Source organism: Rissa tridactyla, chromosome W (assembly GCF_028500815.1).
Source record: "Rissa tridactyla isolate bRisTri1 chromosome W, bRisTri1.patW.cur.20221130, whole genome shotgun sequence".
Lineage (NCBI taxonomy): Eukaryota > Metazoa > Chordata > Aves > Charadriiformes > Laridae > Rissa > Rissa tridactyla.
The window spans coordinates 27399376-27418305 of record NC_071496.1 but is presented as its reverse complement, the minus strand read 5'-3'; the positions used below and the strand labels follow the sequence as shown (position 1 = coordinate 27418305).

Below are 18930 nucleotides of genomic sequence, written 5' to 3'. Positions count from 1 at the left end.
CCACTGCAGATAGAGCTTCTTGTATCCTCGTTTTGTGGCATATCAAACTGAAGCAGCTGAAGTGCTCAAAGTTAGGCTAGGGTGAGAAGTAAGAGATGTAACAATACCACTTTAAAACAACAGGCTAGTTAATAATTTGGCTCAGCAGTTCTGCAGGGACTCCAATTCAGGAGTGAGTTCAGGAAGGGAGTGTCCTGTTTGCAAACCTGGTACAATCAGGGATATCATCTTGGACTTGCAAGAAGAATATCCTACAGGTAGAGCAATTTAAATGGCCCAAATGCTCAAAAAATAGCCACTAGACCAGGAAGCTGATACAGGGCAGGATTTCTGTGGCAGTCCCATTTATTTTAGTAAAGGCTTAGGTCCATGCCCTGAGGGCAAGGAAATGTTGCTCTGTATCATGCTTTGCTAAATCACACCATAGAAGATGTTTTGCTCTGTTCTTTGTGAAGCCAGCTGCTGTTCTCAGTTCTCACTAACTTTGCAAAAGCTTTCTTGTTTCCTGTCTCTTACAGCTGATGGTGAAGAGCACATTAAAAAAAGGGGAGGCTGTTGCGTGAAAAGGGGCAAAGCGGTTTTGGCAGAAGATAAACCCCCTTGCGTTCTAACACTCCTCACCGAGGTGGGAGGCTAGGTGCGGCTAGGTTTAAATTCTGAGGGATGCCAAATTCAGCACTATCAGTCCAGTCGCGTTTAATATGTATTAAACTATTACGATTTGGATACACTAATAGTGGACTGCACCTTCAGTCTAGTCGTGCTCATGAACTAGCACGGCCGCTCTCGAGTCTTTGGTCGCGTTCAGTGAGAAACCGAAACGACTAGCTACTTATAAAAAGTGCAGTTTATTTAAACAACAGGTATATAGGTTCTTAGGATTGCCGGTGATAAATACACTGTCTGCAAAGCACGTGCAAATGACAGTATTGTTACATATACAAAACGCGCGACAAAGTTATAAACGATACAGCCTGGCTCTAAATGTAGAAAAGAGAGTCTCTAGAGAAATTTCTAAGTTTCCTGAGGAAGCACTCGGTATAATCGAAGTCTTACCCAAAGGCGTCCCTATGGGGGGGAAGAGAGGCTCAGCCCGTCGACTGACCCCAGAAGTCAGTGATGTAATTCTTTGCGATGGTGTCTTCCCTGGGTATCCTCCCTCTCTCGGGCTATTTTTATACTATGTGTTATCTTCAAGGTGGCGTTTGAGTGACTTTAGTCATACATACTTTTATCATGATCGGTGTAAATTTTTCTCGCTTCACAATTAAAGGTATAGTTTATGAGAAATTCAGGGCGCAGACTCAAGAAGGAGTGGTCGCACCTTGGAGGCGGGTAGCCTTCGGGATGGAGGTGTGTTTTGGTATTATAATGACATTATAATGAGCAAAGTTCGCACAAAGGACAGCATTTCATCAAAAGTTGACAAAATGTTGGCTCTGAGTATCGAGCGGGCAGCTAATTGGCAGCTTATCTGTTTCATGGTATCATCCCATTCCTGTATCCACTATACATCATAAGGTAAAGCCGTGGAATAATTGCATCCCGTCCCGTACCTCATGTAGCTTCACAAGGATCCTTATCAGGGAACCACAGATGATGTATTCTTCATGCCAGCTACCTCAGAAGCCTCTTGATTTTATACTTTTCCTTAATGTGTGAACAATGCTGTACTTTTGTATTTTTAGCCAATTTAATATTTATTCCACAGAGGCCAGACTGTGATTTATGATGAGAAGAAAGGCACAGTATACAGTTAGGCCTACTTCCACTTTGTTTTCTTCTTGGCTTTGCTCTATGTGATAACGACAGTAACTCATTGGTTCCAGTATGTGGCAGATCTACGAGCAGAGGCCTGCATACGGCCAAAGACACAGTGAGCAGAGCACACAGAAACAGGAACACAGATGTCGATACGGATGGAATGAAGAGGAACTGGTCCAATATAAACATGGAACAAGAAAACAGCTTCGTGTGCTTATCTTGGTGGGAACTGAATAAGGCGGCTGGGTTAGTGATCTGAAATATGTGTTTACTTGCCTAGCAGGTGCATGGAAAGTTTTAGAGCTCGGGTATAAAAGCCGAGGCTTGAGAAGCAATAAAGGATTTCGTGCTTATCACAGCTGGAGTCCGTGCCCTCATACACCACACCAGTAAGTGTGTTTCTTTAAACCTGAGAAATTAATGTCTCTGTGCATTGAGAGGGGAGAGGTGAATGGTAACTTTTGCAATTAGTGTGTCTCTTCTCCTTAAGTAAGAGTCTGGAAGAGAGGTTGCAAGTCTTCCCAGGCAATACTTGAGCAAATTCTTGCTCTACAAAGAGCTGCTCTCCCCTGCTTCATGTCTGGGTTAACCTAGTTGAAGTCTGTGACCCACTTGTTAAACCAGAGGATACTGCAGTCTGAGATATGAATACTAAGTTTATTGGGTTTGGTGGTTTTTTTTCTTTTTTTTTTTTCTTTAACAGTTATGAAAGTCCTCAGATTGAAAACTTCTTCACCGGAACCTGGTCCTTCTTCTGGATTAAGATGGTCTCCTGTTGGTTTTGTGTCTGTCTGTACTTGTGGACTCTTATTGCTCCACTCTGTTGCCCAACCAGACAGTTCTCGCTGTGTACACTCAAAAGGTCCTTCTGTGGTTTTCCTCTTTTCTTTTTGCCCGCTTATCATAATGTACCAGTTACTAACTTTTTAGTCAGACTAAACAAATGATTGAAGACTTTTTTACCTTTTTTAATTGTCACGAACAAGCATTGCCCAAGGAAATTAATTTGTTCCAAAACTTTGTAACACTGATGTGTAGAGTGTAGGATATACAGTTGTTGCATAAACTGGAATAAGTGAAATGCTTTTCAAATAACTGACAATCTTTCTCTAGCTTCATTGGCAAGAAAAGAAAAAATCATGGTGCAGATGTATCTTCTTCCTTCCTGTGAATGTTGGATATCTTCTAACAAATGTGTTCCTTTTTATACTCTTTTATTAACTTTGTCTTTTACAGTTTGCAGTGATGATTTGGACTGCTGTTTTGTACAGCATATAATTCTTGTAAGTAGTATCCAGATATTTTTTTCCAAAAACATAAATAAATACTTCTGTAGAAATAGAGAATATATAAGAATTTGACTGCCAAAGCATCTACTAAAACTTAACTAAATATTAAATATATTAAATTATTGTGTACCTAGATTGAGAAAGGAATGTACCAATCATAATAGAGTATTTATTCTATTATAACTTTAAAAGACACCTGAATATTTTATGCAATTCAGAAACAGTCCAGTTGTTAACAGAAGGGGAGTTCTACACACAGAAGTTCTTAAACTCTGAATTTTTTCCAATTTTGCTTTGCCAGCTCACTTAAACTGCAAGTTGTGTGAATGTTTGCTGTTGAGAAAATGCTAATTACAGGAGCACTGCCAGTTGCTGTTAACTTAAAAAGTGGAGTGCCCATTTACTTTTCTACTCTGATGTTTCAGTTTGCGTCTAAAGATCTACCAGGATCTTCAGTTCTGTTTCCATTACTAATTTTATAATATTTTAAATGCAGTGATGGTCAGAAAAAGGACTACAGTGCTTCATCTTCCTTTTCTGCCTGTGTGTTGGTTGGAAAGTATTCTAACTGCCATATTTTTATAGTCCTCTGTCGATGTTAGTTTTGCTGTTGGGATGAGAGCTAGCCAACCAATACATTAATGGAGATTTAACTTCTGGAGAACTTCTATTCCAAGCAGTGGAGTAAGCAGCCAGAAAACAAAACCAGAAAACACAAATGTGACAGCAGCTGCCTTAGTACAAATGACTGACTTGACAATATTAAACCCTACGATGTCACTTTTATTTGCTTTTAACCAGATGATTTGGTGGTAGAACAACAGCTCAGATGCTCTAAGTGCTGAATAAAGTTGAACCCACTTTAGTTGTCTACATTCCGGTGGGATGAATTTATGACTTATGCTAGTCCCAGAGGTTTTGTTGCCCCCCCCCCCCCCCCCCCCCCCCCCGAAATATGCAGGCTATAAACAAACCCAACCAATTTAGCAGTTCTTTTTTTGAAATATGATTGAGCCTTAAATCTTCATCCAATGCTTTCTGCAAAGCAAAGAAAAACAACATAGAGGCCAATGAGATGATAGTCAAAATATTTGCATGCCTTATTTGTTCTGTTGCAATAATTGATGGCCAATGCACACCTGGTGAGTAATCCTAATGTAACATCTCAGTTCTGCTCTTGTTTTCTTTACCATTTTGAGCTGCCTTGTTGCTATGGTATCCTAGGGCTTCTGTCCTGTTTGGAGCCTGCTAGGGGTGCAATCTTCACAACCCCATGCACTCTTACCTCAAGCAAAATCCACAGGTTTGCAATCCTGTATAGGTTATACCACCTACCCCAGTGATTAGGAGCCTCAAAATACCTCTGTCCTGAGATCTGAGGGAAGGAGGAGTCTGTCCAGAGTTGACTCTCTTGCTCTTCTTCTCCTTGTTTGCACCTGGGGGGGGGGGGGGGAAGCAGTTGAAGCTTAGCTTTGACATTGAGTTAGAAATGCAACAAACAGCTCTGGAGAGGGAGGCAGGGTTTTGTCTTTCCTCTTGCTTCTGCTGGGAGGTTCTGATCTCACCAAGAGCTCTGTTAGCATGGGGCTCTGTCAGTATGCCTCTGCCTGCATTTGGAGTCCAGCCATGCAGATCCTTCTGCAGCAGAAAAAGGCATTCTCAATCTATAAGAATTTATCCATTCCATCTCTAAAATAAGAGCTTAGGGGCTGTGCAGTGATAACTAACAGTTGTCTTGCCTAACTCATAGCAGCTATTCTGACAAACAATCTTGATCCAGTGGTAGAACTGTTAGCTGCAGCTGAGATAGTACAGGCTCTTGCCCCTCCCTTGGCAAATGCTGTTCCCTAAAGTATAAAGGCTCACAGGAGTTGCCATATATGTTGTACTATGAGAAACCAAGGATGATTTATTAAAATTAGCAATGCTTTTTATAACAGAGCATTTTGGGCAAGGAGCTCTACAGAAGAAGGCATGCACTATGTCACGTTATAAGGCATGGTAACTGTTCTCTGGATCTGATAACAGGCATCCCAGTCACAAATATGGATGATCTTAATACATATCTTCGATGAGGGATGTTCTTATTTGTTTATGAAAATGCTTATTTTATGTAGGCAGTATCTGCCTGCATAGAGACTTCATACACCTCCTTGTGCTCATTTTTTTATGGTTTGTATTTAGGGAAATGGGCTTTGCATAGAGGAAACAGGGTTGTAAGAGGAAAGGCCACAGTGAGGCATGACTCCATTCTTCTTACACAACACTTGCTTCACTGAGTTGCTCCTTCATCCTTCCCTTCCACCAACTATTGACCTTAAATGTCTAGGTCTGCAGGTATATATAGGGTGGGAATGGGGCAGTGCCTGACTACACTGCTTTGTCTGCTTCCAAACAAATGTTGTGGGAAAAGACCACAAAAATAACTTTGAGGACCTGTCTGTCCATGCTGAGGCCCCAGATCCAACTGTGGATCTCCAGGCCTTTCTAAGGAATCATTAACTGGTGGCACCTGGGGTGCACAAAGCCTCTAGTTCCTCAGTGAAGCACATCTTCCTGCTGAGCAAGCAAACGTTACAGCCTTAGCATTTGCTGTAAAATCTGTACTGTGAACTTCCATGTGCAACTACTTCATAAAATCCTGGGCTAGGGTCTAAGATTCAAATGCCCAATTTATAGACTGCAAACAGTTCACGCAAACTGACTTTTAAAATCTTTTTAAGAAGTGCCTTCATACCTACTGCTATGATAGCTAAGGTATGCTAAGATCCAGGTGGCACTAGAACTGGAAAACCTGAACTGAGCCTGTGACTGGGTGATGCTGCCTTGTACGTTACACTGGTGTGTACAAGACAAATTCAGACCCATTGTGCATGTGGAAGACCAAATAATCTGTGCTTGACAAACCTCTAGGGGTGAGACTGATTTCGTATGATACTGTGCAGCAGAAGATTAACTGGGAAAACTAACAGATAGCCTGATGTTTTTGTAAATAAATGAGCCGTTGTTGCTTACATTTACATTTATACTGTAAACAGTTTAACTTTCTCTCCCCATACCTGAAAGTGGAGGTAACTGCTTTGCTTGAGATGATTAGTTGTGCAGTGTCTCTCCTGCAAATTCTATAACACTCCATCTTTCTGAAGAGTCCAAGCAAAATAATTCCCTGTTTCTACCTGATGTCTAATTCTGTGCCGTTTCCAATGGCTATAATTTTCTTCAGAATCTCGATGGCACCACAAAAAGCACCTAAGTAGCATGCAAACGATTATCCCTAAAATAATTAGAGTAATAATGCCCACAAACAGTTGCTTAAGCCAGTTCCAATTAGGCAGCCATGAGGTCAGTTTGTTCCACAGTTCTTCAAATCCCCAACTAGCGTTATCCTTGCTAACTTCGTATAGGATTTTGTTTTTCTCCCATATTTTCTCTAGATCTTCTTCGATTCTCCCTTCTTGATTTATATATGTGCAACAGCTTTGATTAATCACTGCACATACTCCTCCTCCTTTTATCGTCAACAAGTCTAAGACCATTCGATTCTGCAAAACACCACTTTTGATAATGAGTTTACTTCTATTTGTAATCCTTTAATTGCATCTGCAGTAGAGTTGACGATTTTATCGATAGTTGCTGATATGTTGACTATTGCCTTTTCTAATTCTGAGGCCCCAAGCGAAGGTATGAACCACGGTATAAAACTATGATAACGAGTATTGCGGATAACAAGGGGATTTTCTTCCCTTTTCATTTTTATTTTTCTTAGCAGGGATCTCAGTATTCCTTGGGGAATTTGTGACTGATTATGCAATTTATTTTGTGAAGTTAAGTACCCTATGGTGCACATTCCCTTCCATCCTGCAGGAAGCTGTTTTCTACTAATACCATCTCCAGACAGCCACCAATATCCATGAGGCAATTTACAGGGCCCGTATGTCGCTGTCACGTTGGCTCCATAGAAACTCCCTACACTGCGCCACCCATAAGGGGAGTTGTTTCTAGCTGGATCTAAACCTTCGGGTTCGTAGCTCCGAAGTTGGGTGCTGTTGCAAAAATCAATGTATGTTATATTTAAACCCGTAAAGTTCCATTCACCTACGTTTATGGTAGTCTTATTTCTCCAAAAATTGTTCCACCCATCATTACAAGTACAGTTGTATATGTTAAAAGGAGGGGGTGGGCATAGGCAGTTCTGGGATCTTTGTTTCCAACTGCAATTATTGTTGCTCACTAGAAACTGAGTATTTTCATCTTTTAGCAATTGCAAATCAAATTTCGGACCTTCTTCCCTGCTCGTATCGTCATATTGGCAGTAACCACCATCTGACCGTTTCCAGAACTCAGGCCAAGTGTCGTTATCATAATTCCAACGAGTTGAGGCCAGTCCAAAAAAGGGTAGTCTCATGTTTCCTTTGGGTAATGCTGTGCATACCCACCAGTCTTTTGCTTGGGTTGCATTTACTATTGCCATTATGGTTGCATAATGTACATTTTCATCCCAAGCTACAATATTTACAATGCTGACACTTAAAGCTAAGACCTTTAAAGGCTTCATTCTAACTTCTCTGTAATCTCAACTTCAAGGGTCCAGCCAGTTCAGAAGTCCATTGCTTATTTGGAGCCTTCTTCACACGGGAGTAGTGGATCCAGGCTGGTTGTTCTCTGATCTTGATTGCAGTGAAGGTGGTCAGCAAGACTTGGAATGGTCCATTCCACTTCTCCTCTAGTGGATCACCTGAAAAATTCTTAATATAAACCCAATCCCCAGGGCTAAATGGGTGGATCGGATGGTCCAACCCCTTAGCCCTAGCTCCCAAAACATTCTTATTAATCTTTTCCAATTGTTTTCCTAAGGATATAACATAATTTTGCAAATGCTGGTTCTCTATCTGATTCAAGTCTTCCCCTTGATATTTAGCTTGATATGGCCTCCCATATAATATTTCAAAAGGGCTCAGATTTTCCTTAGTTCTGGGTTTTACACGTATCCTGAGTAGTGCAATAGGTAGTGCCTGATACCAATATAGGTTTGCTTCTTGACATATTTTGGCTATTTGTTGTTTTATCATGTGATTCATTTTTTCCACCTGTCCGCTGGCTTGCGGTCTATAAGGTGTATGTAATTGCCAATCAATTCCCAATAGTTTGCTTACCTGTTGCACTACTTGCGCACAGAAATGAGCACCTCTGTCTGATGAGACGATCATGGGTACCCCAAATTGAGGTGTTATTTCATTTAATAGTACCTTAGTCACTTCTCTTGCTTTGTTTGTTCTACACAGAAATGCCTCTGGCCATCTGGAAAAGGTATCTGTAAGTACCAATAGGTATCTGTACCCTCCTCTTCTTGGAAGTTCAGAAAAATCGATTTGCCAGTGATCTCCTGGTATATTTCCCTTTCCAGTGCTTCCCAATTGTACTCGATTTCTAGTATTAGAATTAGGATTGTTTTTCAAACATACTTCACATTGCTGAGTTATCTGTCGGATTGTAGTGTATAAATTTTTCCCTACTAATTTCTGATTTAGAAATTTATACAGGGAATCTGCTCCCCAGTGTGTTTTATTATGTTCTTCTTTGACAGTTCCCCATATCTGTTTGGCGGGAACTATAATTCTGCCATCATTCAAGCAGGCCCACCCTTTTGAAGGAATCTGCCCTCCTAACTTTTCTATTAGTTCATCAGCCCTAGAGTATTCAATATTTTCCTGCTCATCCACACTCTTACCTCTATTGTCTGGAATTAGCGTTAAGATCTTTTGCGCTCTTTCTGCTGCCTGTTTAGCCTCATAATCAGCCAATCGGTTACCTTTCTCCTGGTCAGTGTTACCCTTCAGATGTCCGCAACAGTGCATGACAGCGACTTTGGTTGGCAGTTGAATTGCTTCTAATAGGTGAAGTATTTCTTCCGCATGTTTAATCTGTTTCCCTTATGTGGTCAGCAATCCTCATTCCTTCCAAATGGCTCCATGAGCGTGGACAACCCCGAAGGCATATTTGGAATCCGTCCATATGTTTATCTTCTTCCCTTTCGCCAATTCTAGGGCCCTAGTCAGGGCAATAATTTCAGCCTTTTGAGCTGATGTTCCAGCAGGTAAGGGCTGGGATTCAATTACCTTATTTGCTGTTGTCACCGCATACCCAGCCTTTCGGATACCTCGTCGGATGAAGTTGCTTCCATCCGTGAACCAGGAGCCCTGTGCATCTTCTAGGGGTTCTTCTTTCAGATCTGGTCTGCTGGAGTACACAGTCTCTATGGTTTCTAGGCAATCGTGTGTCAGCGGTTCAGATGCCACCCCACTGAGGAAAGAAGCTGGATTTGTAACATTAGTCACCTCAGTACTCACGTCATCAGGTTCAATCAGAATGGCTTGGTATTGCAAAAACCGGGACAGGGAAAGCCAGTGATTTCCTTTCTGTTCAAGTACAGCTGATACCGTGTGTGAGACTAACACTGTGATCTTTTGGCCTAAGGTAAATTTCCGGGCTTCCTGAATGTTCAAGACCACAGCTGCCACAGCTCGTAAACATCCTGGCCATCCTTTGCTCACTTCATCAAGCTGCTTAGAGAAATAGGCTACTGCTCTTCTGTAGGGTCCTAGCCACTGAGCTAGGACTCCTAGAGCTATGCCTTGTCTTTCATGGGAAAACAACCAGAAGGGTTTAGTGACATCAGGTAGGCCCAAGGCTGGGGCTTTCATTAGTTCCTTTTTAAGTGTTTCAAATGCCTTTTGAGCTTCCTTGGACCAGGTCAATTGAGTGGGATTATTCTTCATGATGGTTTTACTATGATTCCATAATTGTAAATCCATAATCGACACCAACCTGTCATTCCTAAAAAGGTCCTGAGTTCTTTTACCGTCTGAGGGAGGGGAGTTCTGCAGATGGCTTCCTTCCGTTCAGTTCCCAACTCTCGTTGTCCTCCAGACAGCTCATATCCCAGGTAGGTCACTTGCTGTTGTACCATCTGAGCTTTCTGTTGAGAGACTCGATATCCATTTAGTCCAAGAAAATTTAACAAACTCACAGTCCATTGGGTACATTCAGGTTTTGTCTCGGTTGCTATTAATAAGTCATCCACATATTGTAAAAGGGTTCCATTTTTGGAGGGAGGCCTCCAGGCCTCAAGTTCTCATGCTAATTGATTTCCAAAAATTGTCAGACTGTTTTTGAAACCTTGGGGTAACACTGTCCAGGTAAGCTGGGGTTTTCTGCCAGTGGTGGGGCTTTCCCACTCAAATGCAAATAACTTTTGACTTTCTTTGGCCAAAGGCAGACAAAAGAACGCATCCTTCAGGTCTAGTACGGTAAACCATACCTGACTGTTTTTCAACTTGGTAAGTAAGGTGTAGGGATTGGCGACTACAGGGTGCAAATCTTTAATCATTTTATTTGCTGCCCTCGGATCTTGCACGACTCGATAAGTCCCATCCGGTTTCTTTACTGGTAGAATGGGAGCGTTATATTCTGATTCACATTCCACCAGTAGCCCATGTTGTAAAAAAATATTAATTGGACCTTCTATTCCTTTACGATCTTCTAATCTCAGGGGGCATTGTTTTTGGCGTATTGGGCTTGCTTCCTCCTTAAGCTCTATTACTATGGGAGTGGCATTTTTCACCCTTCCTGGAGTTCCTGTAGCCCAAACCCCTGAGTATACTTGGTTAATGATTTCTTCAAGTTCTGGTGGCGATTCAGTAAGCTTTTCAGGGTGCGTTAGGGCTAGGCTTAAAATTTCAATAAGCTGATCTTCTTTTACCTTTAATTCCATAGTTCCTTGTTTAAAGAGTATTTCTGCTTCCAATTGCTCTAATAAATCCCGACCTAATAATGGTTTGGGTGATTTTGGTAAATATAGAAATCGGTGTATTCCAATTTGTTTCCCTAATTTAAATTTGAGCGGTTTCAAAAAGAATGCCTTTTCCCGTTGGCCAGTGGCTCCTATTACATTCACAAAATCTTTGCTTATAGGGATCAATTCTTGATTCAAAACAGAGAAAGAAGCACCTGTATCCACAAGAAATTCTACTTCTTTCTCTGCTTTCCCTAGCTTTATTTTAACCAGTGGATCCGCTAGGGTACATGCCCCGGGTCCCCATCAGTCGGCCTCTGCTTCAGCTATCAAAGCCTGCGGGGTTTCTCTGCGGTTTGGGCATTCATTTTTCCAATGCCCTATTTCTCGTCAAATTGCACATTGATTTCTTCCTAACCCTCCTCCTCTGTTTCCAAAGGGCCTTTCCCTTCCCCTTCCTCTAAATCCTCCTCTATTTACCATCCCTTTCTGCTCTAAGGCTGCTATTACTTTTGTCAGTTTCTTTGTGTCAGCATCTTCTCGGTTGCGAAAAACTCTCCGCACCCCTTCAAGTAATTTCTTTAAGTCCCTTATTTCAGGTTCCTTTAATTTTTGGAGCTTTTTTTCTAATGTCGGTAGACGATTGTCCTAAAAATAAAGATACTAATTGCTGTCGCCCTACATCCGAGGAGGAGTCTAAAGTCATATACTTTCCCATGGCTTCTCTTAGCTTATCCAGAAACTCTGTAGAGGTTTCTATTGTCCCTTGTTTGATTGCATATAGAGCTGACCAATTAACAGCTTTAGGAATGGCATTTTCTATTCCTAATTTAATCCACTCTCGATACTTTCTTAACATTCTATAATCACGTGCATCATTGGGATCCCAATGTGGATCAGTCAGGGGAACGTGATCGTCTACATGTCCCTGTAAAGTTCCCCCAGTAATTTGAGCTTGCACATGGGTTCGAGCTGTTTTTAACACTAATTGTTTTTCTGTTTCAGTCATCTCTCCCAAGATTAAATCTACATCTGACCAATCAGGATCTTGATTTTTGACTATCAACTCAAACCGTTTTGCCACTTCAGAGGAGTCATCCTGATACCCTTTAGCTATTTCTTTCCAAGCATACAAATCAGTGGTGGAGAAGGGAATTCTTACTCTAGCCGGTCCTCCTGCCCCCATTACCTCCCGCAGCGGGGCTATGATTTGTGGATCTGTCTTGGTTTTACTCCTGGTCCATGCCGTAATTGGAGTAAAAGCTTCTTCCCCCTCCCCACTACTGTTATCTGCTTCAGATGGTGATGTCGGGTGTGAGGGGAACAAACCCTCGGGTGGAGGAGGGAATCCCAAATCCTCGGGTGGAGGAGGGAATCCCATATCCTCGAGTAGATCATCTACCTCCTCCTTTTTCTTTCTGGGGTCTGTTACTTTCGGGCATCTTTGTCCAATACTACATGCTGAGCAACATCTCTTCATCTCTCCTCTCCTTTCTTTGTTCTTTTTCTAGGGCTAAAACTAGAGGGTCTTGCGGCGGTATATTAATACCACAATCTTTTTGCCGTTCCGGGTGATTTCGCAAGGTAAAAAACATATCTGCGTACATAACTTCATCCCACTTTTCTTCTCTCCGTAAAAACAACATCAGCTATCCCCCCCTATCATCCCACCCCTATCTCTTTCCAGTGTGCTAAAATACACCCTAGGGGGCTTTTCTTTAAAATACCACCACTTTGTTGTCCTCCCATTTTACTAATTCCTGATTTGATTCTTTAATCCACAAAGTACATAAACTATATAAGCAGCCCTTTCTCTCCTATCTCAGTCTATCCGCACGTTACGCTTAGGACAACTAAAGTCTCAACCAAAAGTTACCCGCAGTTTTCGACTACACCATATACACTCTGACGCAAAAACAGGGAGGGCACGTTCAAATGCACTTCAGGCACTATTCACAACTACTTTACAGCAAGACGAGAACAAACAAACTGACAGTATTATCACTCTGCTATCCTCTCATTTTACACTTTCACGTTAGGATGCCAATATGTGCGTAACAGAATAATGACAGAGTTAACAATAAGGTGATACGGGTCCTAGGACCCTGCACTCGCTTCGTTCGTCTCCGGCCGCACCCCTCGCGGGATAATGGAACCGTGTATCAGAACTCCGCACTCGCTTCGCAGCTATGCCGCGTCTCTCTCACTCAGTTCATTCACACACAAGTCGCGACTCAGTCCACACACGCATAAGTACCAAATCCAAATCAATTTTCAGTAAACAATTCCTTATGAGTATATCCGAGTTCAATACCAATAAATCAGTACCGCCACAAAGTACGTTATTACAGAAGTACGTAGCTTACCCCCGGGTCCGTACCAACGTACTAAATACCAGAGTACACTACTCACAGTGAGCGTGCACAAAACCAAAAGTACAAACACTTATGCAAGTTTTGTACCAATACCAAATGTATACCCTCAGGCACTAGTAGCCTGGTATATGGTGCCCTGCCTAAGACGTCTCTTACGACTTATGGGAACCCCCTATTGACCGGTCCCTTAATCCAGAATGCGTTTTACCTATATACCAAAAATTTAAAGAATATTTAAAGAATACCTTAGTAGATGGTCCTTGTCTGCTCCTGCAGCGATCCGATTGAGGCGGGGAGTCCCTCCGGGAAATTCCCAGGGGTACCCTAGGGAGTCCCGTTCTCAGCGGGTCCTGCAGCCGAGCAGAGAGGGTCCCATCTGGGTCGCCAGAACTGATGCCGTGAAATGCCGAAGTTCAGACTCAATAGCCTTGGTGACTATTAAGCAGGTATTCTTTATTGCAGCGCCGGGCGCACAGGGGATTGGTCCACCTAATGTGCGCACCGACTGATTTAGATGTACAGTTTACATACATACTATGTATGCATAGTCACTAGTTTTCCAAGAAACGATTACCTATTCATTAACTCGTTATTACAGGTTACTGCCCACTCCCGCATGCGCACTAGAGTCTCTCGGTGGTCTTCAGAGACATCTGGTGGTCGTTTACTTCCTCCACTCCTCTTCATCGTTGTAACCTTCTGGGTGAACTGCAGGCCTCTACTCTACCTCTTTATTCTTGCTGGCGCATCAAAAGTGTTAGCTTTGACTAGTCTCTGCATACCTCAGTAACCCTGGGCCCCTTGTTCTGAGAGATAAGCTTCTACTACAAGGTTATATTGCCCTAACGCATTCTGTCTCAAAAAACAAGAGATAAGTTCTGACATTTAGTACTACAACTGTTGCATCTGCTCTTTGTACAGCCTTAAGGCACCCAGTCTCCTAAATTAAGCTCCTATTCTAATTTACAGTTCTAATATATTAAGCCCCTACTTCAATTAGTTTACAGCTTTAATATACCAAACCCTACTTCACCAGTCTGGGACTTCCCCAGTGCCTGCTGGTGACATCATCCTGGGAGCTTGATACGGTTTTGTATGTACTGTATCTATTTCATTATTTCCTTTTTATTTTATTATTAATATTTCATTAAAGTAGTTTAGTTCCTTCTAAACTCATAAGTCTATCTCTCCTCCTCCTCACCTTGGAGTGAGAGGTGGGGGGAGAGCATTCTGTGATTCTGTGATCTGTCGCCGGTCATTGGCCAATTTGGCCAAAACCATGACACAGTTCTTGGGAAACAATGTATAAGGGACAGAGTATGCATGTATCTGTGATGTCAGATTTCTAGAAAGACAGCAAATTAAAACCGATAGAAGGCTGTGTGAAAGGATAACACTTAGAGGACTGGAAGAGTTATCTACTCTACCGACCTTCCCCAAGGCAGGACTGTGAGAGTTTGTTGCAATTTTTTACCTAGCTGTTCTTAAAGACTTCCAATTATTGTGATGGTTATGGAACCTCAGTCTATTCACTTTCCTTACAGTTAGCAAGCTTTTGGAAGATTCCTTCTCCCCCCTTCTTCCTTTCCTAAGAAACCCTAATTTCCTTCTCCTCATCCTTCTCAGGAAGGATGGGGGGAGGACTCTTTATCAGGCAGTGTAATGATAGCACACAGGGTAACAGTTCCAAGCTGAAAGAGGGGAGATTTAGATTGGGTATCAGGAAGAAGTTCTTTACTGTGAGGGTGGTGAGGCACTGGAACAGGTTGCCCAGGGAAGCTGTGGATGCCCCATCCCTGGAAGTGTTCAAGGCCAGGCTGGATGGGGCTTTGAGCAGCCTGGTCTAGTGGGAGGTGTCCCTGCCCAGGGGAGGGGGGTTGGAACTAGATGATCTTTAAGGTCCCTTCCAACCCAAACCATTCTATGATTCTAAAATACAGCCAACAGCCCACAGACGCTGACACCATACATTCTAGCACCAAACAATAGTTCTGGGGCTCAGTACCACCTGAAAAGAAAACACATTGGGGGAAAATCACCTGGTTTTGCTGATGTCAAGCACTGTATATTGCCGTAATGCAAGAACTACAAAGAGGATACTGCTCCTGCCTGCATATTTTTCAGGCACTGAAGAGCTGTACTCTATCCTGCAAAGTGTTTTGTTTAAGTAAGACTGAACAAAATTGTGTATTCCTCACATATAACCACAAACTAACTACAGTTTCAGCTGAGTTGATTAACAAGCAACAGAACTGCAGATGTGCAAAGGAAACAGTATTTAACAGGCAGGTTTATGTGTTATAAACCAAAATTTTCTTTAAACTTTAAGAATTGACACTTAAAGATAGAATTCCTTTCAGCTTTCAAAAATCTCAGTACCGACAGACCTAAGGATAGAGATTAGTTTTGTGCAAAACGAACCTTGACAATAGTTGTTTAAAGCAGCTATTCCACTGCCTAAGAACGATCAAGTTAAATGCAGTGATCTCACTGACACACTGCATTTGAAACTACTGTATAATTTTTGCCTTTTGAATAAAGGTGTTAAAAAAACCAACTTTGCCTGAATAGTTTTGGCATTACAGCAGACAAAAGGAAATCTCTTGTGTATTCTGCACTCCTGCTTTTTAAAGGAGCACACACCTTAAATAAGCATGCTGTAAATATAATTAATAAATATTTTAATTGGCTCAAGCTTTTGTCTCATAATAGGCAATTGTGACTAGCTACAAACAAGACTCTAGGTCTCACGATTAACAGAAAGTAACAGTTGTCTTGCTCTGAAAGATAGGCTTATTGGCAGATACATATTATTTCCATGTGTTTCAAAAGAACATCATACCACAGAACAGCCCCCATGGATGCAATATTCTAGCAGTTCTTACAGAGACTTTGCTATAAAAATGCTTTCTTGTGTTTTCTGTTATGAAGCTCTTGTCACTACAGCCATACCCCATAAGCTAGATGCCAAACTCTGAAAATGTTGATGTGCCATGACATATTTCAAGAGGCAATGCAAAACAGCTACACGATCAATACCTAAGAAACAAAATAGAGTATGTCTTACCTCGTTACTACCTGGTGCATATAAACTCTATTTGGGCTTCCAAAAGATTTTGCCAAGCCAAAGTCAGCCAATTTTAAAACCCCATTTTCATCTAACAACAAATCATTTGGCTTAAGATCCTGTCAGTATAGAAAGCAAAAAATGAATTTTGTCACTGTTGATAAAACCAGACATATAATGAACCTCCCAGCAGGTGTGCGATAACAGTATTTGTTGTGGTTTAACCCCAGCCAGCAGCTAGGACCACTCAGCCGCTTGCGCAGTTCTCTCCCTTACCCCCAGAAGGGGAGGGAGAAGAGGGAGAAAAGGAGGGGAAAGGGAAAGAAAAAAAAACCCTTGTGGGCTGAAATAAAGACAGTTTAATAGAACAATAACAGAAGAGGAAAATAACAATAATAATAACAACACAAGTCACTCTCACCTCCTGGTGAACTGGTACCTTCCCAAGCAGGGATCGCGGATTCCCCCCCTGGCCAACCCCCATTTATATACTGAGCATGACGTCAATGGTACAGAATATTCCATTGGCCATTCCATTGTTCTGTCTATGCTCCTTCTCAGCTTCTATGGGAAGCTTTAATATATCAAACCCTACTTCAATTGACACATGCCTTGTGCCATGATTATTCTTTGAATTTGTTCCTGGACATGAGCGAGCAGTGCAGTGTTTCTGGCTACTAGTATTTTCGGGTCGTGTGAAAGTGAGGAAGCTGTTGTTACAAAGACAGGAAGACTAGAGAATATGTCCTGTACTAAGTTTCCTATAGTTGAATTTGAACTAATGTTATCATTTAATGGACTCTTGGAGAAACAGACTGTGTTGTCAGAAGTTAGTTCTCCTGGGAAGGTGAAATAATTTTATTGTCATTTTCTTACTTTTTCAAATTTGCTTTCAGAAGAAAGGTTATTTGGAACCTCACTGCTGTCTGAAAATGGAACAATTTTACTTTTTCTCATGAAGGTGACAGAGAGCTGCAATCGTGACTGTGAGAAATAAGTTCCGGTCCGAATGAAATAGGCTCAGGCAGAATCCTCTGTGAAGCACATTTTTATTCACGTTCTTGCAAGAGCGGGTGACCTAGCAAGTAGGCACACCTTCAGTTCTTGAAACACACCTTTTTATTTCCTAATCCCGGCCAAATTTTTCCCTCCCCTGTTTCCCATTGGTTAGGTACTCCAAGGTTCACAGTCTCTCCAAGGCGCCTAAAATTCTTCCCGCATGTCCTGCCTCTGTTTACTTCTCCTTATGCTACACCTAAAGGGATTATCTGACTAGGTTTTTTTCTTTCCTTTTTGGTAAAAAAAATTGTTCAATGTCATTAGCCCTGGTTAAATGTTTGACTACCCTTCTAGACACTAATCCAGTAGGAATCAGTTTGTCCTTTTGTCTGTGTGATAAGAGAAGTTCTACAAGCCTTTGCTGGAGCCTCTTTGTCTTAGTCATTCCCTTATCATGTCACCTCTGATGGAAACGGCTTTTCTCCTCTGCAAAAGCAATACCTGCCTTTCTTACAACTTCCCCCTTTCCTTTTTCATAATCTTATTGTCTTTTGCATTTCTAGGGCATGGTTCCACATGAGGCCTCTAGGGCCGACAGCATGATGTTACATTCTTCTTCTTCTCGAGAGTTTTTATTTTCTTCTAGATGAAGCATTTTCCCAGGGTATGGGAGAGGGTCTACTTCCATTCGTTTCATTAGGGCAGTTTCAATTAATCGTTGGACTAATCCTCGCACACAGGGAATGATACAGCATCCTACAGCCACTAACATTCCCGCTACCATTATAAGAGAAGTCAATATTGATACCACCCTACCTTTCCATTTCCCAAACCAGGAATCCAACCAACCTGTCAGTGTGTTGTCTATTCCAGAGCTCTCAGCTAACTCATCAGCTAGAGTGGTGAGCCCTTGAAGGGCTTTAGTTATAGTACCATCTGGAGCTGGATTGTTGGGGATGAAGGTACAGCACCGATTCCCTAACATTACACACACACCTCCCTTCTCTGCTAAGATCATGTCCAGGGCGATCCTATTTTCCCATGCCACTCGGCTGGTTGCATCCAATTGTTCAGCTATTCCTTTCAATGCATCTCTGGTATAATTAATAAACCTCTGTTGGTTACAGTGAATATAATTTATCCAATCTACATTTTTGTTTATAGTTACCCACCAGAAAAAGACAGATTCGAATCCTGCTCCTGTCTGATTCCTTGCTTTGTGTTCATCTGGGACTCCTCTAGGGACTCCAATGGGATCTATATATATCCATTCATCAAAGGATACACCCACACTTCTTTTTACTCTAATGCCTGAGCTCAGGGATCCTGTTCCTTTGTCAAATGCTAGGGTGAATGGTATTGCCAATTGTACCATTCCACATGGACCTTTCCAGTTAGCCGGTAGCACAGATCGCAAGGTCTTCCCTCCACAATACCACCAGAGATCCGCCCAAGGCACTCGTATCGCTGAGTAGTTTCCTTTCACATCCTTGGTCACATTCAGAGTTTCAGTGCACAGGGTAAATTCCCTCACAGGTCTGGCAGCCTTCACACCCTGCCGTGAGAGGCACGCTGGATGGTTACCAATTGCTGTGGAAAATACTGGTGGCACTTTGACATCCCTAGACTCCAAGGCAGGAAACA

At 42.0% G+C, this 18930-nt stretch overlaps 1 protein-coding gene across 1 annotated transcript; it reads right to left on the bottom strand.

Annotated features, from left to right (window-relative positions):
• Window positions 1-4077: 4077 nt before the first annotated feature.
• Window positions 4078-9952, bottom strand: LOC128901915 (uncharacterized; the record flags this gene model as incomplete). Its single annotated transcript, XM_054184060.1, is given in 4 exon segments — window positions 4078-4091; window positions 4415-4489; window positions 8782-9353; window positions 9879-9952. Coding segments are annotated over 4 exon segments (735 nt in total), but the record flags the coding sequence as incomplete, so codon positions are not given.
• Between the last annotated feature and the right edge of the window lie 8978 nt (window positions 9953-18930).